General features: G+C 42.0%; 1 protein-coding gene across 1 annotated transcript in view; it reads right to left on the bottom strand.

The window, feature by feature from the left end:
• FLT1 (fms related receptor tyrosine kinase 1) overlaps positions 1 to 16,379 on the bottom strand; it is a 104,305-nt gene that overhangs the window by 43,446 nt on the left and 44,480 nt on the right. The window contains exons 11-12 of the mRNA XM_079298341.1: positions 11,215 to 11,329; positions 2,533 to 2,641 (exon numbers count right to left, since the gene is read on the bottom strand). Of these exons, the coding sequence (XP_079154467.1) occupies positions 2,533 to 2,641; positions 11,215 to 11,329 (224 nt within the window). The remainder of the gene's footprint in view (positions 1 to 2,532; positions 2,642 to 11,214; positions 11,330 to 16,379) is intronic.

The raw sequence follows: 16,379 nt of genomic DNA, 5'->3' as shown, positions 1-16,379 counted from the left end.
GATTCTCAGTGACTTCTCAAAGTTTTGTGTGATGTATCCACGCAAAGATGAAACTATCATTGGCATGTTAATTTATGGAGAACTATGTGGTGTTTAGCTCTCTGTCCAAATACACACAATGTGAAGATAGGGATGAAAGCAAAACTAAGAGTGGGGACAAAAATCATCTTCAAGGAGGCAAATATTCTTGTCACTTCCATTAATAGAACATGGAGACATTTTCCTTTTTTCTGTACTTTAACAACCAACCTGCCTGTGTGTCAGTTATCTGTTTATACTTCTCACGCTTCTTACCAATTTTCTGTATAGATAACAGGCACTTTCTAAATGTGAAAGTGTGTTATGACATGCAGCTTTAACAGCTGTAGACACCCACAAACAAAGTCTGCCAGGTGAAACTCTACGAGCAGCACGACAGTGGACACCTAAAAAAGAAATGCTGAGTGCTTGCAGTGGTGCCCATCTGCTGGCATGATAGGGAGTTATGCTGCCTTCTGGCAGCTGAGGTCTGAAATGTTGGTGAGATGCTGCCACAGCTTGTCAAGAGCCCTGACTACTACTCATTGCTGCTCTTCTGTGTGGGTAAGAGTGACACTGCAAACTGGATGGAGGCCAGATGGAATCTGGGCAGATTCAAGGAAAACTACAAAATCCTGGAGGTGCAAGAGAAAGGTATTGGTGCCTAAGCCAGAGGAAAGGATGCTCTCCTGGAAGCACAAAACCTGGACCAACAGATCTACTCAGCTGGGGACCAGCTCTGTGGAAAGGGATCTGTGGTGGACAACAAGCACAGCATGAATGAACAGGGTGTTGCTGTGGCAAAAAAAAAAAAAAAAAAAAGTTAACAGGCTGCTGGGTTGCACCAACAAGGGTATCACCACCAGAAATAAAGAAGTTATTACACTCTACTCAGAACTTGTCAGGCCACATCCAGAGTGCTGCATTCAGTTTGGGTCCCCTCTATACAGAACAGATGTGGAAAGTTTGGGAAGGGTCCAGAGAGGTGCCACAAAGATGATCAAAGGACTGGAAAGTCTGCCACATGAGGAGAGGCTGAGAGAACTGGGTTTGCTCAGCCTTGAGGAAAGACTTAGGGGAGACTTTATCAACATGCTCCAGTATTCAGAGGGTGGCTGCAAAGAAGCTGGGAACTCCTATCTTACAAGTAGACACATGGAAAATAAGAGGGGTAATGGGTACAAGTTACTGCTGGGGAGATTCTGATTGCACACAAGAAGAAATTTTTTACGATGAGGGCAATCAGTCATTGGAATAATCTCCCCAGGGAAGTGGTGGATTCCTCAACTTTGGACTCTTTTAAGATCTACCTGGACAATATGCTGTGCTTTTCCCAAGACAGGTTGGACCAGATGACCCTTGAGGCTACTTCCAACTTGGTATTCTATGATTCAGCTGGTCAGAATATTTTTAAAATATAGAGTTTGAGAGGGAGAACATCTTTTGAAGTCGCTTTTCTTTTTTTACCAAATCTAGTGAGTGTGTTTATTCTCTTTTGATATCTCTCAGAATAGAAACAGAATGAGTTTCACTAAAATCACTCATCAGCATTATAAGCAAGAGAATGACAACATAAAAACCCATGAGATTATGATTTGGGGATTAAACCATCTAAATATTATAGCTTTTTTGCTTTTTCTCATATTTTTTGATGAATAACATTTCTTTAATGAACTACTCTGAAAATTGCCAACAGCCTAAGTTTATAAAACTACTACTTTATAAACAAAGCAAAACTTTTGACAGAAAACAAACCCTTTGTAATTGCATGTGCAGAATTTATGTTGCTGAATCATGCAGTAGTTATTCCTAAAAACACACTGTGGGCTTTTTTCAAACATTAAGTCATTTGTTTGAAAACTCCAAACACATCTCGTAATGCAAAAATAACAGAAAGCATACTCATATGTGAAGATAACATGATAGGAATTCTCAGTGCCATGGCACAAATGACATTCTAGGCTGCTTTTCTCAGAAAAGGAAACAAAACTGTAGTATGTGCCCTGACACTTTTCCACCTGTAAGTTGCCATTGTCCCTGAGATCTGTGAGGGGTACCCCAGAGATCTCTAGCAGCATGCTGCCTGCAGACACTGGCACTGTTCTAGACACTGTGTTGTGAGATGTCCTGGTGGGCAACAGAGGGCTGTAGACACCCTCAATGTCACATGTGAAACTGGCTCACTGGTGGGTAAAAAATGCACTAAAATTTCATGTATGAAATAACTGTAGAGATGAACCAAAATGGGGAATTACTCATTGCTGTATTTATGAGTAAGTTCTGTCATGCCTGATACTTGAGGGAGGAATGAGTCATTTACCAATTTGGTGTCCCTTGAAATCCAGACCAGCTGCTGTGAAACCAAACAGCATCACCCAAAGCATAGCATGAGCTTACAAGTGCATACATTACAGCAATTCTGAAACTATGGTACATTAAAGAGCCACAACAGCCTAACAGCTGTAATGCCAGGATCTGGAAACATGTTTGACTCTATAGAGGAGTGGATCTTACCTGTTACAATAAAACTGACATTTCTTTCAGATTTCCCCACTTTATTGGATGCCACACAGCTGTAGATTCCTGAGGATTTGGCTTCAGCTACTACAAGAGTGCTAGCAGTCTGCAAAAGAAAAAAGAGGTTTAGTTCTCACTGGCTCCAGAGCTCAGTTAATGCTTTCCTTCTCTTTTTCCTATGTCACCACTGGCAGCCCCATGATCCACTCTTTCTATTCATTCAGTGACGGGCACCTCTGGGGCTATGTAAAGGAGATGTCACCATACACAGTTTTGCAAAAGATAGAAGAATAACAGGAAACAAGCTCCTTGGGTCACCCTTATATCATCAAAGCCATCGTGACCAAAAATCTCTGTGTCTTTCAGATTGATTTATCTCTTGCTGGTGATGTAATGGTAGCTACAAGACATGAAGCACGACACAATGTGTTTCACGCAAGGAGATAAGCAGCCTGTAGGAGAGCCAGACTGCAAAGGGAATAGGTGAGACATGCCTCAGGCATTTTGATAATCCTGGGAGGAAAAAAAAGCTCAATTTGGCAGTAAACTCATTTGATTTCTTTCATTTTCCCACATACATGTCAAGTGAGACAGAGCAGTGGCAAAGAAGATGTTTACCCATCTTGTTTTGTACTATTTTCTCTTCTTGGATTTAATATTTCTATTATTAAATAATATGTCAGTTTCATTTATGTTGTATTTTATCACCATCTTAAGAGGTCCAGCACATTAAATATTTTCTCGGAGTTACACAACTTGAAAGATAAGACCTTGAAAGGCCAGAGACCAAAAACACCTGATGTGCCCTTAGAAACTTTAAAAAAACACTGTAATAATAAGAGTTATACTTTTAGGGTGATGGAAAGCTATGGTCTAATGGCTTGGGCACTAAGCAGAAGAGGAAAGTAATGCAGAAACAAGTGACATGTCATTCTGTTATGGAGCTGAGCATGAGCCATGGATTTCATCAGTGTAATGTGCTCCCAGTTACAACTTGGTAGCTTAATTTTCTGTTCTTCTTGCCATTTTACTTGTTTTGTAAAACTTAGTTTGACTGGACTTACAGCCAGCTGGGACAGTGACAAAAGGAAATTGTGTGGCTTCAGAATTCCACTGTTTGGAATTGTTTGACTTTTCTAAAAATCTTAAAAATAAGTTCTGTGCAATTAAGACATTCCTTTAAGTCTGCCTGATTGCTGGAGTTCAGAGACAAGCACAAGAGGGTGAGGCAGTAATAAATAAGGACCAGTTATCTACATTTTTACATAAACACTGACTGAACGTTTGCACAGCTTTTGTCTCCTGCTGGGAGAATCCACAGCTATCCCCAGACTCCTGTTGAGCCCCTAAATGACATAGATCTTCTGTTTTTCCAAAATCATTCTTTAGTAGAAAGAGTCAATTACTTTTCCTACTACTTAAGTAAGCGCCATGGAGGCAAATAATTTGTTTTTGACTTATTTGTTTTAGAAAATTTCACTATGGTAAATTTACTACAAATAATGCTTACAGCACCTCTACCCTGTTAAATTGTCTCAGTGGCAAACTACCCATCTGCTAACACACTACATAATACTTCTAGCTATAATTTTTATAAATTACCATTTGGGATCTTCTGTGAAATGAAAGAGATCAGTAATATCAGATAGATAATTACAGCCCTTAGAAAAAAATCATTCTGTTTTGCTGAATTCTGTAGGTTGACTTCTACAAATATCTAATTATAAAGGGTGGGCCCAGTCTTGTCCATATTTTTTAATACTCTTTGACTTTCTTCCAGGTTCTAAACATGATTTTTTAAAGTGTGGAAACAGAGCACAGCACCAGGATTCCTACATCTGTTTTGTCAACACTAACTCAGACCAGAAGGAAGTCCCACAATATCTGCCACAGAAGGCTAATGTGGGTGGTTAAAAACTGCTTCTGCCATCCCAGACTTTCCACCAAAATACAGCCTTTTTTTTCTGCTAGTTGGTATTACCTCACAGCAATTTGCCCAGGAATCAACTGTGACCTAACATGCACAGTGAAGGAGAATGAAGCTCTTGCTCTCTGACTCCAGGACACCTGTCTTTAATCTACTATACACAGAGGCAGAGCATTTCTGAGCCTGAAAAACACATGATGATTATTCCTCCCACAACTACTCCAAAAATTTGAAAAGTTTATGGAAGTATCAGGCTGTGTTTTGTCCTTATATCATTAGGTATTAATTTTTGATGAAAAGTTGTGCATAGTATCTTGAGTTTTGCATCTTCAGCCCACTGTGATGTGATTATTACTTTTATCACACTAGGAAGAGTTACATATGTAACATGGAATTATGAGTGCAGTCACTTACAGATGATGCCTTTTCTTGTGTGTTAAATTGCTTGAGAGAACACTCATTGGCATTGAAAGCCACAGATTTAAACTGCCACATTTTCCCCCCAGCAGAGTTTTGGTTTTGACCAACTCACACTGTCCCAAACACTTCTTTAGCATGGGCCAAGGATCACTTCCAGCAGGGAGCTCCCATGCAAGCAATGGCTCTTTGGAAGGCAAGGGGAACAAATGCAGTGAACACAGGAGGCATTAGTGCCAGAGAGCACATGCTGGTGTGCTTACTCAGCTAAGACAGAGAAAGCCACAGGGTCTAGGAGGAAGCAAGACTGACCTTGCAACAGGACAGAGTATTTTCGAGACAACATGTCTCTGTATAAATCTTTTAGCTTATAAATTAGTCACAAGGATAAGATAACATCTCTTTAAATAGTTTGTGAGCCCTCCAGTGGTGCAGTCTGTGTTTTGCATTGTGGATGCCAGCCAAAACCCACCAGAGAAGCAGTGTGTACAAAACTAAGCCTGGCATGTTGTTTATGGAGAAACTAAGGCTGTTTGATATCAGTTTGTGCAGTGTGGTCTCTCTGTACAGCTATTGCTGCAAAAGAAGCAGAAGTTTTTGCAATCTTGTATCATCTGGCATCACAACAGTGACTTTGAGGCCCTGGACCTGCAGCTACATTATATACAGAAAGTCCAAATTGAGTTGGCATGATCAGCCAGAACAGCCAAATGCCTCCTGGCATGCTCAATATCTTCATCATCATCTGTCCACAAACCCCATTTACACCAAAGTTTTGGCCCTTTATGCCTTTTTTCTACTCCCATCATCTCTGCTGAAGTACCATGTTACAGGCTCATCTCGAAGCCAGGGGCTAGGGAAGTAAGTCCCATACTGGTGCTGCTCTGCTGGGCAAATAAAACAGGCAGAGGCATAAATCTCAAGAGAGAGAAGAGGCATTTACAGATTTGTTTGTGGTGGAAACTGATGAGGAAAAGACTGGGAAGACAAAGAGAATGCAAAGCAGCTGACATGATCATTGCTCTTGGAGCCACGGTGGGCTGGTCTTTCCCCTGGAGGGTCTGATCAAGTTTCTCTTTTCTCAGAGTAGCTGACATAGAGGATTCCCAGTGCTCCAGCTGATGGCAGAGAAGGAAAAGAAGTTTTCAAAAATGTGTGGCAGCCTGGCTCTTATATGACTCCCTGAAGGCGTCTGCAGACACTGACATGAACTTGCTCTCTTCAGAGACTGCTGCCCTGACTTCTTGAAAAAGATTATGTGTTTAAAAAGCAAAATACTGCCCTTTTGACACAGAACAGGTTAGTGCAAGTCTGTCAGTTATTGCCAATTCCCTTCTAGTCATGCTTTTAAGAAGAACTACTGGTTAAAAAATTAAAAGGAAATAATTGAAAATATGCTCTCTTGGATTTATCTCTGTCTAAAGGAATATAATTTAGGAAGATCCATATCTAAATATTGGTAGCACACTGCTGGATTGGTCTGTTTATACTATCTGCCTGCCTCACATGTTGGCAAGGAGCATCAGTGCAAAACATCTGGTCAACACATTTCACCTTCAGTACCACCATGGAAGAAACACCAAAATATTCATAACAGGAGGGCATGAGTATGTGCAGGAGAGCACCCACTTTCCCCCTGGGGTCAGACAGAAAAATCTCTATGAATTGCTGCTGTGTATCAAGCAGAGCCAAGTTTTCCCTCTGCATCCCATGCTGTTCCACAGTTCAGCAGCTGCAAGCCCCCAGTTCTGCTGGTTTTAATCTCACCAAGGGCTTGGCTCTGCTGGTACCTCCCAAAGATTCACTTGAAAGTGTTGACAGCAATCCTAGTAGCGCTCAGGAAGGCTCCAGGAGAAGTTACAATGTGCTGAAGAGAGGCAAGTGGTGCTCCCACTGCTATCTTTAGCCTGGGTTCTGAGAAAGATCATGCTGTCCATGTGTTCATCTGTCTGCCAGCCTGTCCATCTGTCCCCCTCCTGCTCAGTTATTTTTGAATCCATTGTCCAATTTCAACCAAAACTTATTGGCAACTCAAAGCTCATGAGATCTCACGCATTTCATGAAAACCGGCTGTTGGGTAGAGGGGAAAGATCAAAATGCTGCTACGGTGACTAAACAGCTTTCTCCTCCTCTTTGGGTTCCAGATGGCCAATCTGCACAGATGTACTGGCCAGGCAGCTGGCATGTGTCAGGACTGAGCTGACAGCACAGGCTTTTTCATCTCATCAGTAATGTGGGAACTCAAAAGAGAGGTAGAAGTTTAGGACTTGGCATAGAAGATGCAGGAGAGATGGAACCCTTCTATTTTGCATCAGTCATGTCCAGGAAGGATTGATTCTTCTGACTAGCACTCCACTTCGGAGGGTTACACTTTTTTAATACTATCACCAGTCTGGCTGACCCATCTTCGCCAGCCAAGCCAGAGATGCACAAGGGTGAGTCTAAGTTTTATCTTACAGAATCATGTTACTTCCCATTTTCAGTGAAGTCAAGTGGCTTTGCCATTCACAAGTGCTGGAACCACTAAAAACCCGTGTCAGTTAGGTATTCATGAAGTGGAAAACAAAACCACAAATACATACATACATACATGCATACATACATACATGTATATATGCTTATATGTATGTATATACTTTTCCACACACACACAGACACACACACACATATATATGCATGGTAAGCTCCAGTTTCATGCATTACTACCCTTTACACACAATACCTGGAGGCATACCCTGTGACACAGGGCCAGCTGTCATGGTACCTGCTATTGGTCAGTGGTACTCCAGCATTTGCTAGAAGCAGAGGCAGGAGGCAGTCAGGGACATTGTGTTCCGTTTCAGGTTCTCAATGTGTTAGTTCCCAAAAGCAAGAGGGTTTTGTCTCACTCTCTCCAACTTTTCCTTGTACTCAACTGCTCTCCTGTCTACTGACTCCTTCCCTTGGATTTATAATCTTTTCTTCCTGGCCCACACTTTTTTTGCTTTCCCTCATCTGAACTTGCCTTCTTAGTGGTCTTCTGCACATGCTGCATGCCTGGGATCCTTGTTGCCTTCTCCTACAGCACCCTGTCCCTTGTAGCCCTGTACAAGGAGTTTTTCCAAAGCTGTTGATAAGCCAGTGTGTGCCTGCACAGCCAGGACAGAACACACTGCTTCCAATTGTATGCACGGGCACAATGAACGCACCAGCTCTTTGTACCTTATTATTGCTAGGGTCATTCACTGACTGACATTCTCATGAACACTGACCATGCAAAGAATAGTAATCAGTGCTAGCCCTCAGTTAGTCACAGTAGTCAGCTTTAGCTGGGAGCACTGGCAAGTGATGGGTGTTGTCAGCTGAATGACAGGAGAGTGTCTGTGACCTGTTTACACGATAGGCCTAAGAATAGCACAGCTTTGTAGGAAGTCGCTGAGATGTCCAACAAAACGAGAATGAAAACACTGGGTGGGGGAACCAAATCACTTCAAGAGTTGTCTTATGATTAAGTATTATGGTTCATGTTACAGAGTTCTTCCATTGTACCTCTCGAGTTTCTCGATGTCCGCTCAGAGAGGCTTTAGCGGAAATGTTACTAAAACACTGTTGTCACGGTTTCTCTGTCACCAAAGAATAATGTAGTGCAGGCTTCCTGCACTGCTTTAGCTGCACAGGCACAGGGCTTGAGGTTTTTCTAACTTTAAAATATACTTGTGGCTACCTTGATAACCACAGACAAACTAACAACCTACCGCAGCAAAGAGCCAAACTGGAGGCACTTAGATGTTGTGCATACAGGAAACATGGAATTGGCACAATGTCTTTAGGAAAGTGAAAAAAGCTACCTTCATTGCTAAAGAAACCTGTTAAGCATTCCTTGTTCATCTCTTCCCTTTCTTACAATAATCTCATCCTGTGACCACACGCATTTCTCCTTTCATGCTAACCCAAATGTGAAACTTTCTGAGTTTCCTCATTCATTTCCTACATCTTTGTCTCCTACATCTTTGTTGTTTCCATTGAGCTCTGAGATGGTTTTTACCATGCTTGCTGTGTTGGTATGTGGAAGTGGGGTAGACACACTGTTTATTTAGCAGGGCACCACCGATGTGGAAGTGCCTCAGAGAGCTGTTCACAGCTGCCTGCAGGAATAGAACTGCTCACAGTAGCAGTCCATCAGAGACAGACACTCGTGATGACGTGCTGCATTCAGTGAGCTCAGGGCTATTAGCACTCCAACAATATCGCTGCAGATGGGCAAAGGTTCTGTCTGAGCTGCCTCTTTGAGTTTGCTCAGGGAGACAGGGTGAGTCTTGGGCTGCGAAGACTGAAAAGCCATAGACTCCCATGGATTTAAAAAGAACAATCCTGGATGCTCTAGAGCAGCTGTGTGTGCACTAATCATGCAACTCTCAGCTTGGCCAGGAGCCTGGGCTTAGAGAGCATTTTTTCACTTACAATAGCAGTCCAGCTGTGCTTGAAAAGCTATGGAAGAGCAGCAGAAATAGAGAAACTTTAGAAATGCTGTGGAAAAGCTGAGTACAGAGATTGTTTCACTAACCTTCCCCTCCCCATAGGGACCAGGAGGAATAAAGCAAAGCAAGGTAGATCTTTCTTAGTTGAACTAAACAGCAAAAAGACAAGGAATACCAGGGAGGACCAGTAAGTTTCACTGCAAATCCTTCTGTGCAAAGGCCATTCCTTGGTTCATTCCTGGGCACATTTTTTAAAAAGGGCTGCTTGCCAAAGACTTGAAGTTCTGCTGCAAGGACCCATTATTAGCATCTTCCTCCAGGGAGGAATTTATTTGCTGTTGACTGGAAGTTGCTCTGACATTTTAGCCACTCCTTTTCCACTGTCTCCAAAATGCATGGTGCACAAGGAGAATGAGATCTGGTCATTAGACAGCTCCTTCTGCACCCTGTGAACAGGTAGGACTGCACCCATAGCATGGCTATATGACTGCTGGAAAAGAATTGATTCTTATCATCTTGTTCATCATTCCTCCCATGGAATAGATTGTGTCTTCCTGTGCCTGAAATGATTTCCCTTTCCTCCTTCAAATGCCTCCTCATGTTTCATTTTTCAAGTGCTTTCCTATGATAGTGTTCCTAGGAATCTGTTTGCTCCCATCTTTGCCTTGATCTTTAGGCACGTAGGGCTGGACAGCTAAATAGAGCAAATGCCTCCCTGGGATCCAGCGTGTTCCCATGCACTGGAATGGTGCCACGAACACCTGTGGTACTTTCTAAATAATATAACAGCCGGAGAAATGCAGTCCCAGATCTGATTCTTGGCTGCACATAAAACCCTATTTATTCTGTGGTGTGTGAAAGGGCCTTGACATGAGAATAAGTACAGTTTATACCCATTTTCATATGCAGGAAACTGAAGGAAGCCATCAAGGAAAAGAGACCTATAACCCCAGTGCCCTTAGAAATACAAAAAGCATTTTGGTGTAATAAGAAAGGCCTAGAGTAAGATAAGCTTTAAAAGTTATAATCTCTTCAGCTATTTCTGCCACAAACCAAGCTAGGCTGTGAAAACAGACTCTGAGACAGTGTCATGGCACCTGAGCTGCTCTGTAGCACAAGCCACACCAAATCAGTCTCATATCTATTCCAGGGAAGTGCAATTATCGAGGGTATCCTTGATTTGAGGCTTCAGCTGATGGACAAGCCTCCATAGCCCTTGGCAAGTCAATCTCATTGGCTTTCTCTTCCACTCTAGACACCAATAGTCTAGAGGCACACTCACCCTTCAGAATTATCTTCACCTCCCCATGACCCATAAAGGGATGCTTGACTTGGACTAACACCTAAATTTAGATGGTTAACACTCTTGGGATAAATCCCATATTGCTGTCTCTCTTAAACTTCGCTTCCATAATCTGGATTCTTTTGGCTCTTCAGAATTTATTCCAAAAAAGACTTGGCCATCTAATCATCTAGGACCACATCTGTGAAGAAACTGACTAATGAGAGTAAATAGTCTAATTCTCATAGGAAAAACAACATGAAGTTGTGCAATTGCACAAAATGAAGCAAAGATGGCCTGGAACCCTGCCCTGTGCTCCTGAGGTACTCCAAGATAATTCAGACCGTGAATAAGATACAGTGAATCCCATTGATACACTCTCTTGGTGTGTCACTTGCCTTAATATGACTATCTCCAGAAAAAGATACTCTCAGCAGATAAATACAAAGTATGAAACTGATCTGTAGGCATGCAGGTCATCAAATCTAAAGAATATAAAAATGCTGGCCTCTTCTCTGTTACCTTGATAGCATCTCACAGTGCCTTTTCAACACATGCTGTCACACAGAAAGGTTATCTGCTCCTAGGAATCATACCTTATTTTTGCCCTCTATTACAGCTGTTCTCTCAGTGATGCTCTGGATCCTGTTTCCTACGTTGCTGCCAGCTTTCAGGATGTAAGATCCTTCAGTATAAAAGCAAAATCCGTGCCTAAAGACAACAAAAATTGATATGTTAATGATTTGGTGACAGAAATTCGACACATAAAACAATTGTTTTGATAACAGTGATCAGTGAGGAAAACTGCAGGTGCTGTGATGACCAGGAAAGTATAATTGCTTTTCATTAACTCTTGAGGTTTGGAGCCTGATAATTGGATTCCCTTCCACAGCCACTCCTTGAATATTAGCTCCCTGGAGTTAGTGATCACATTTAACCCACTGCAAACTGCAAAGCCAAAATTTACAGTCAGAGCCTAAATATAGGGCTGTACAAGGCCAATATCCCATTTCCAAAGCTTCTGTTTTCAGACATTGCCAAAACATGAGTTCATGCTGTTTTTAGTCTTTCACTCAAGACAAATCATATTTGTTTCATGATGCATCCCATAATGCATTGGATGCTCTTTTGCTCTGTGCAGATTCTTTTTGTTTTAACAAAAGATTATGTCAGTTTTCATTTCTGAGTATTTTTTTAGTTCAGCTTACTAAACAGCAAGAAATTGAGGTTCAATGATTGCAAGACACATAGAAAAAAATAGGCATAATCCTGTGAATGAAGAAAATAAAGTTAAACTAAACTATACCCAAATGACAAAGGGATTTAAATGATAATTTAACTGGAAGAAAATCAAATACATCTTAATGAATGGAAATTCCAGAGAAAAAATGTTTTTGCCTTATGCAACAAACTGGCTTGTAATCAGAACATTCAGGTGTGGTCATGGTAGAGCTAATTTGTTTCTTAATATCTGGTTTGGTACACATGGAAATAAACACATTGGAATGCTTCTCAAAAGCTGCCTGACCCTGTTCTTCTTTGAGAACATCTAGGTCAGTTTTTCATGCAGAATTTAGCTGTTACTTGTTCAATTCCAGTGTCATTGGCAGAGATTAACCCTTCAGCTTGAGGAAGTTCTTTAAAATACACTATGTTCCTTGGATTTGAAAGACAATGGCTGTAATATCTGTAATCAAATAGTTCTGACTTGTATAACAGTGGTTTGGAAAGATGAACTTTAAAGCCCAGTGACTGAAAAACAGAATATTATGAAATCCTGACCAAAGAATGAGGTTCATTTCCCTTCAGCCGACTTTGCAGTTTGCTTTGCACAGTAAAGTTTGAGTTGTTTAGAATACCAATGGTAGACCAACTTTATATGCTTGTTTGTAATTGTGCAGCTCTGCTTCAAACTGGCCAATGACTTAGCAGATATTACAGCTTAAAGAAATGATGACCTGGAAACTAACTTGGGCTGCCCAAATTTCACAATGGGCACTGAAAAGATAAGTGCATCAAAAAGACAAAAAAGGAAAAAAAACCAGGAGAAGGCAATGGAGATTCATGCAAGGAGAGGGGATAGGGAGCAAGAGCATGGCAGGAAAGCCCTATCTACAAAACCACTTATTTCAGACTGGTTTAAAAACCAACTTCTAATACATTACTTTTGAGGCCAGGGTGAGTGAAAGACAGGTGCATTAATAAGGACATCTGTTACAGTCAGATGGGGAAAAATGGTTAAAATTGTTATTCAGAAAGGTAGATGCCATTTACTTTAAGTCTGGTTCTGTAAGAAGAATAAAACACAGAAGGCATGATAATTTGGCTAAGTTGGTAACATTTTCATGCCATAGAAGATACCAAAACTCAATTTGTGATGCCAGGCACACAGAGGCAGTATCAAAAGCATGCGTGTGACTGGATGCAATCTGTACAGGAAAACAGAGATGCCAAAATCCCACTTGTGTATTAAAAGGTGAATCCAATTTATTTTTTTCCTATCCCCACATAATGCACTAATGTTTCTTTGTTATGGTGCTGAAATTTTGTACTCTTTACCATAGAAGTCCTTACATGTATTTTGGTAAAGGGGAGAAAGAAGGCATAATGCATATTCAGAAGATGCTTGTGCATCTCTGAAATGCACCTCCAATTTCCTTTCTTACAGCTCTGGAGTCTCCAGACCCAGTTGCTATTATTATACTCTTCCTCACAATTCCTTAAAAAGACTGTGTATATTTAGTTTGCCATGTCTTAGGGATGAGGACAGTGTTATGTCTTTGTTAGTGCTTAGCACAATGAGGTGCTGATTACTCATTAATACCAGAATGCAAACCACCATCATAACTACAATAACACCACAATAAGAAGAAAAACACATGTAAAGTGCTAGATTAGCCTTGGAGGCACATATGTGAACTCTACTGACGTCACATTCCATTCTATATCCAAACTGGCGATTACAACGTTAATGCAATTAGAGTGGAAAATCCAGTACGCTTCATAGCTGTTGTCCATGGTTTTCATAAAAAAGGAATCTCAATCAAGCTGAGAATACTACATCCAACGGCATGCAGCTGGAGCTGTGAGTACTGCTGTACACATAACATCAACTCCACTGGCTGCTGCTCCAGCAAACATTTACGGATCAGTTGCAGCACGGCTGCCAGGCAGAGTCTAGGACAAGACTCACACTTGTCCCTTTGGATGCAGAACCAGATGCTTCCTCTCATCAGCTGCCAAATCCCTTCACTTTAACCTCAAATACACTAAAATAGCTCAGGGACAACACACGAGCTGTGTTCACTATCCTGAGCTGGCTGCTCAGGTTAATGCTCCAAGTCATCCCACTTCTTACTGCTGCCACAGCCGCCATGTGAAAGATGCTGCCTAAGCCAACAGCATCAGGTAGAGATGGGGAAGGGAAAAATTAGCCAGAAGTCTTGCCTCTTAACTTATCCTCAGCTTCTAACAATGGGTATTTTGTAACAGAAAGAGAAAAGGTTCTGCTGAAGTTAGATGCAATCATCAAACCAAATATTTGTGCTAAGCACAGATGCTTGGAGAGAACGAGGGAAAATGAAAACACAAAAATCTATGCTGGCTGGAACCAAAATGGGCAATCATCTTCCTAATAACTCAATTGATGTTTCATAGCATGTCCTCACATAACATCAGCTACACATTTTTCTGATTTCAAGGAAATTACAGATTTCTTCAAACAACCCACTCAGTGAAACAACAAGGGCATTGCATTTTTAGTAAGAACTGTCTGCCTTTGCAGGGAAATCCCACTGCATTTTAGATATTTGAATCTTACTCCAGATATCTCCAGACTACATGAATTCCTGAAATGTTTTGTTGCAGGATGAGCTTTGGCACTTTGCATCTTCAGGAAATCTTACAGCAGGGTTACTGCCGGGTTAATGAATGAGCACACTGTGCACAGGGATTGAAAAAAAAAAAAAGGTGATATCTGCCAGCACATTTCTACACATTTCTTTTACCTCTGTCCCTGCAGACCCTTCCATGTTTCCACTTTGTGGGTGCAACTCTGCGTGTATAGAGATCCCACATAACAAATGCTAATGGGAGTGTGTACAAACCTAACTTTATAAAAGTTACACAACCTCAGAGTGAGGCAATCAGACTCTGCTGCCTCAGTGGAGCTCTGGTAGGAGCAGAGCACTCAAGTTAATCACACCCTAAGTAGTTTTTCCCATGTGCCTGCATGCGTGCTGGCATGCACATTTGCAGGTGTGCACCAGCACAGGCACACATTGGCCTTTGTGTTAAGAGCCTGAGAAAATGGCTATTTGTTTGTAAAAGCATGAGCCATGAATTCTCTGTAAGGTTTTCAGAGAAGCCCAGCACAGGGGAAAAGAAGGGTGAGAGTGGGTCTGCTTGTAGCAGGGTGAGTTCTGCTGTCAGACCTGCTCATCGCCCAGTTTTGGGAATTTACACAGAGAGAGGCTGGGGGTGGTTTATGCAACCAGAAGCAAGTCTAGCTTTAGAAAAGGTCTGTGATGTGCCGAGTTGGCACCCGCAGGGACCCTGGAGAAATGGCCAGGGGGAGGGGAGCCAGCCTGCTACTCAAGAATACATCAAGCCCTTGAGGAAGCAGAGTGTGCCATGTTTGAAGATGCAAAGATAATCACAGTGCTGGGAACCGTCTTGTGTAGCGGAGGAAGCCAAACAACAAGAGGAAAGCAGCATATGCTCGTGATTTCGCACAGGAAGCTAGCAGCACCTCCTGCCAAAGCGAGATAAGAAAACTCCCATGGCCTATTCTGGACAAGGCTGTGGCCATCAACCTTCGCTTCACACTGTCCTCGCTCCGCTCCACAGCCCGCTCCCTTTCCTAATGAGTTTCAGAGCCCTCGCTTCTATTAGCATGCAGCATGCCAAGCACAATAGCATGGTGTATTTATAACTATCAACAGGGAAAATTTCCAGGGTAAGAGTGTACTTCATGTCATCTTGATGTATTTCTCTGAAATCACCCTACAAACCAGCTCCAAGCTGAAGTCCTGCCGATGAAACTACTGGTCTCAGAAGAAAAGCTGCTTGATGATTTATAGCAGAGAATGGGAGCTGAGGTAAGCAATTTGTCCAATTATTCATAGGATGGATTGACACCTAGTATGACAGCCAGTTCTGACTGAAAGTCCCAGATCTGGCCCATCCAGACACATCTTCCCCATCTCAAAGACAGTACTGCAGTTTTCAGTTCAAGCACTGCAACAACAAATACTAGTGAAACAGCCTCAATCCACAGATCAGTTGGAAAATTACTCTTCTGTCTCCTTGTCCTCACAGCTTCTCCCTCCCAAGCCCTCCTGTGTGATTCCAGAGGCCATTGCAATCATTACCTTGTCTAACATCTCATTCAACTCTCTAAGCATTCCTCTTGGCAGAGTCCCTGGCAACCTCACTCAGACTCTCATTCACTGGGGTAGCATTTGTTGGGAGGGAGAGGAAACCATCCTGTCACCAACAGTGCCCATTTTTTAGAGTGATTATTGGCAGTCACCATACTTTTCTCAGCAGCTATCATTTTTTTTTAGGGCAGCAGTTCCTAGCAGCGTCAGGGAAATGTTACTACAAATTCAAATTGGGCTGACTCACATCTTTGGAAAGGCAATGGTGATGACACAAAGGTTAAGGCAGGAACTCTGGAAATTCCTGGGATTGTAAAGAATACATAGGAACTGTTTTTCATTTGCAAGTTACCAAAAGAATCTGGATGGCATGGGCCATG

This window comes from Erithacus rubecula (assembly GCF_903797595.1).
Source record: "Erithacus rubecula genome assembly, chromosome: 1".
Lineage (NCBI taxonomy): Eukaryota > Metazoa > Chordata > Aves > Passeriformes > Muscicapidae > Erithacus > Erithacus rubecula.
The sequence above is the reverse complement of the archived record's forward strand: the minus strand, read 5'-3'. Positions and strand labels throughout refer to the sequence as shown.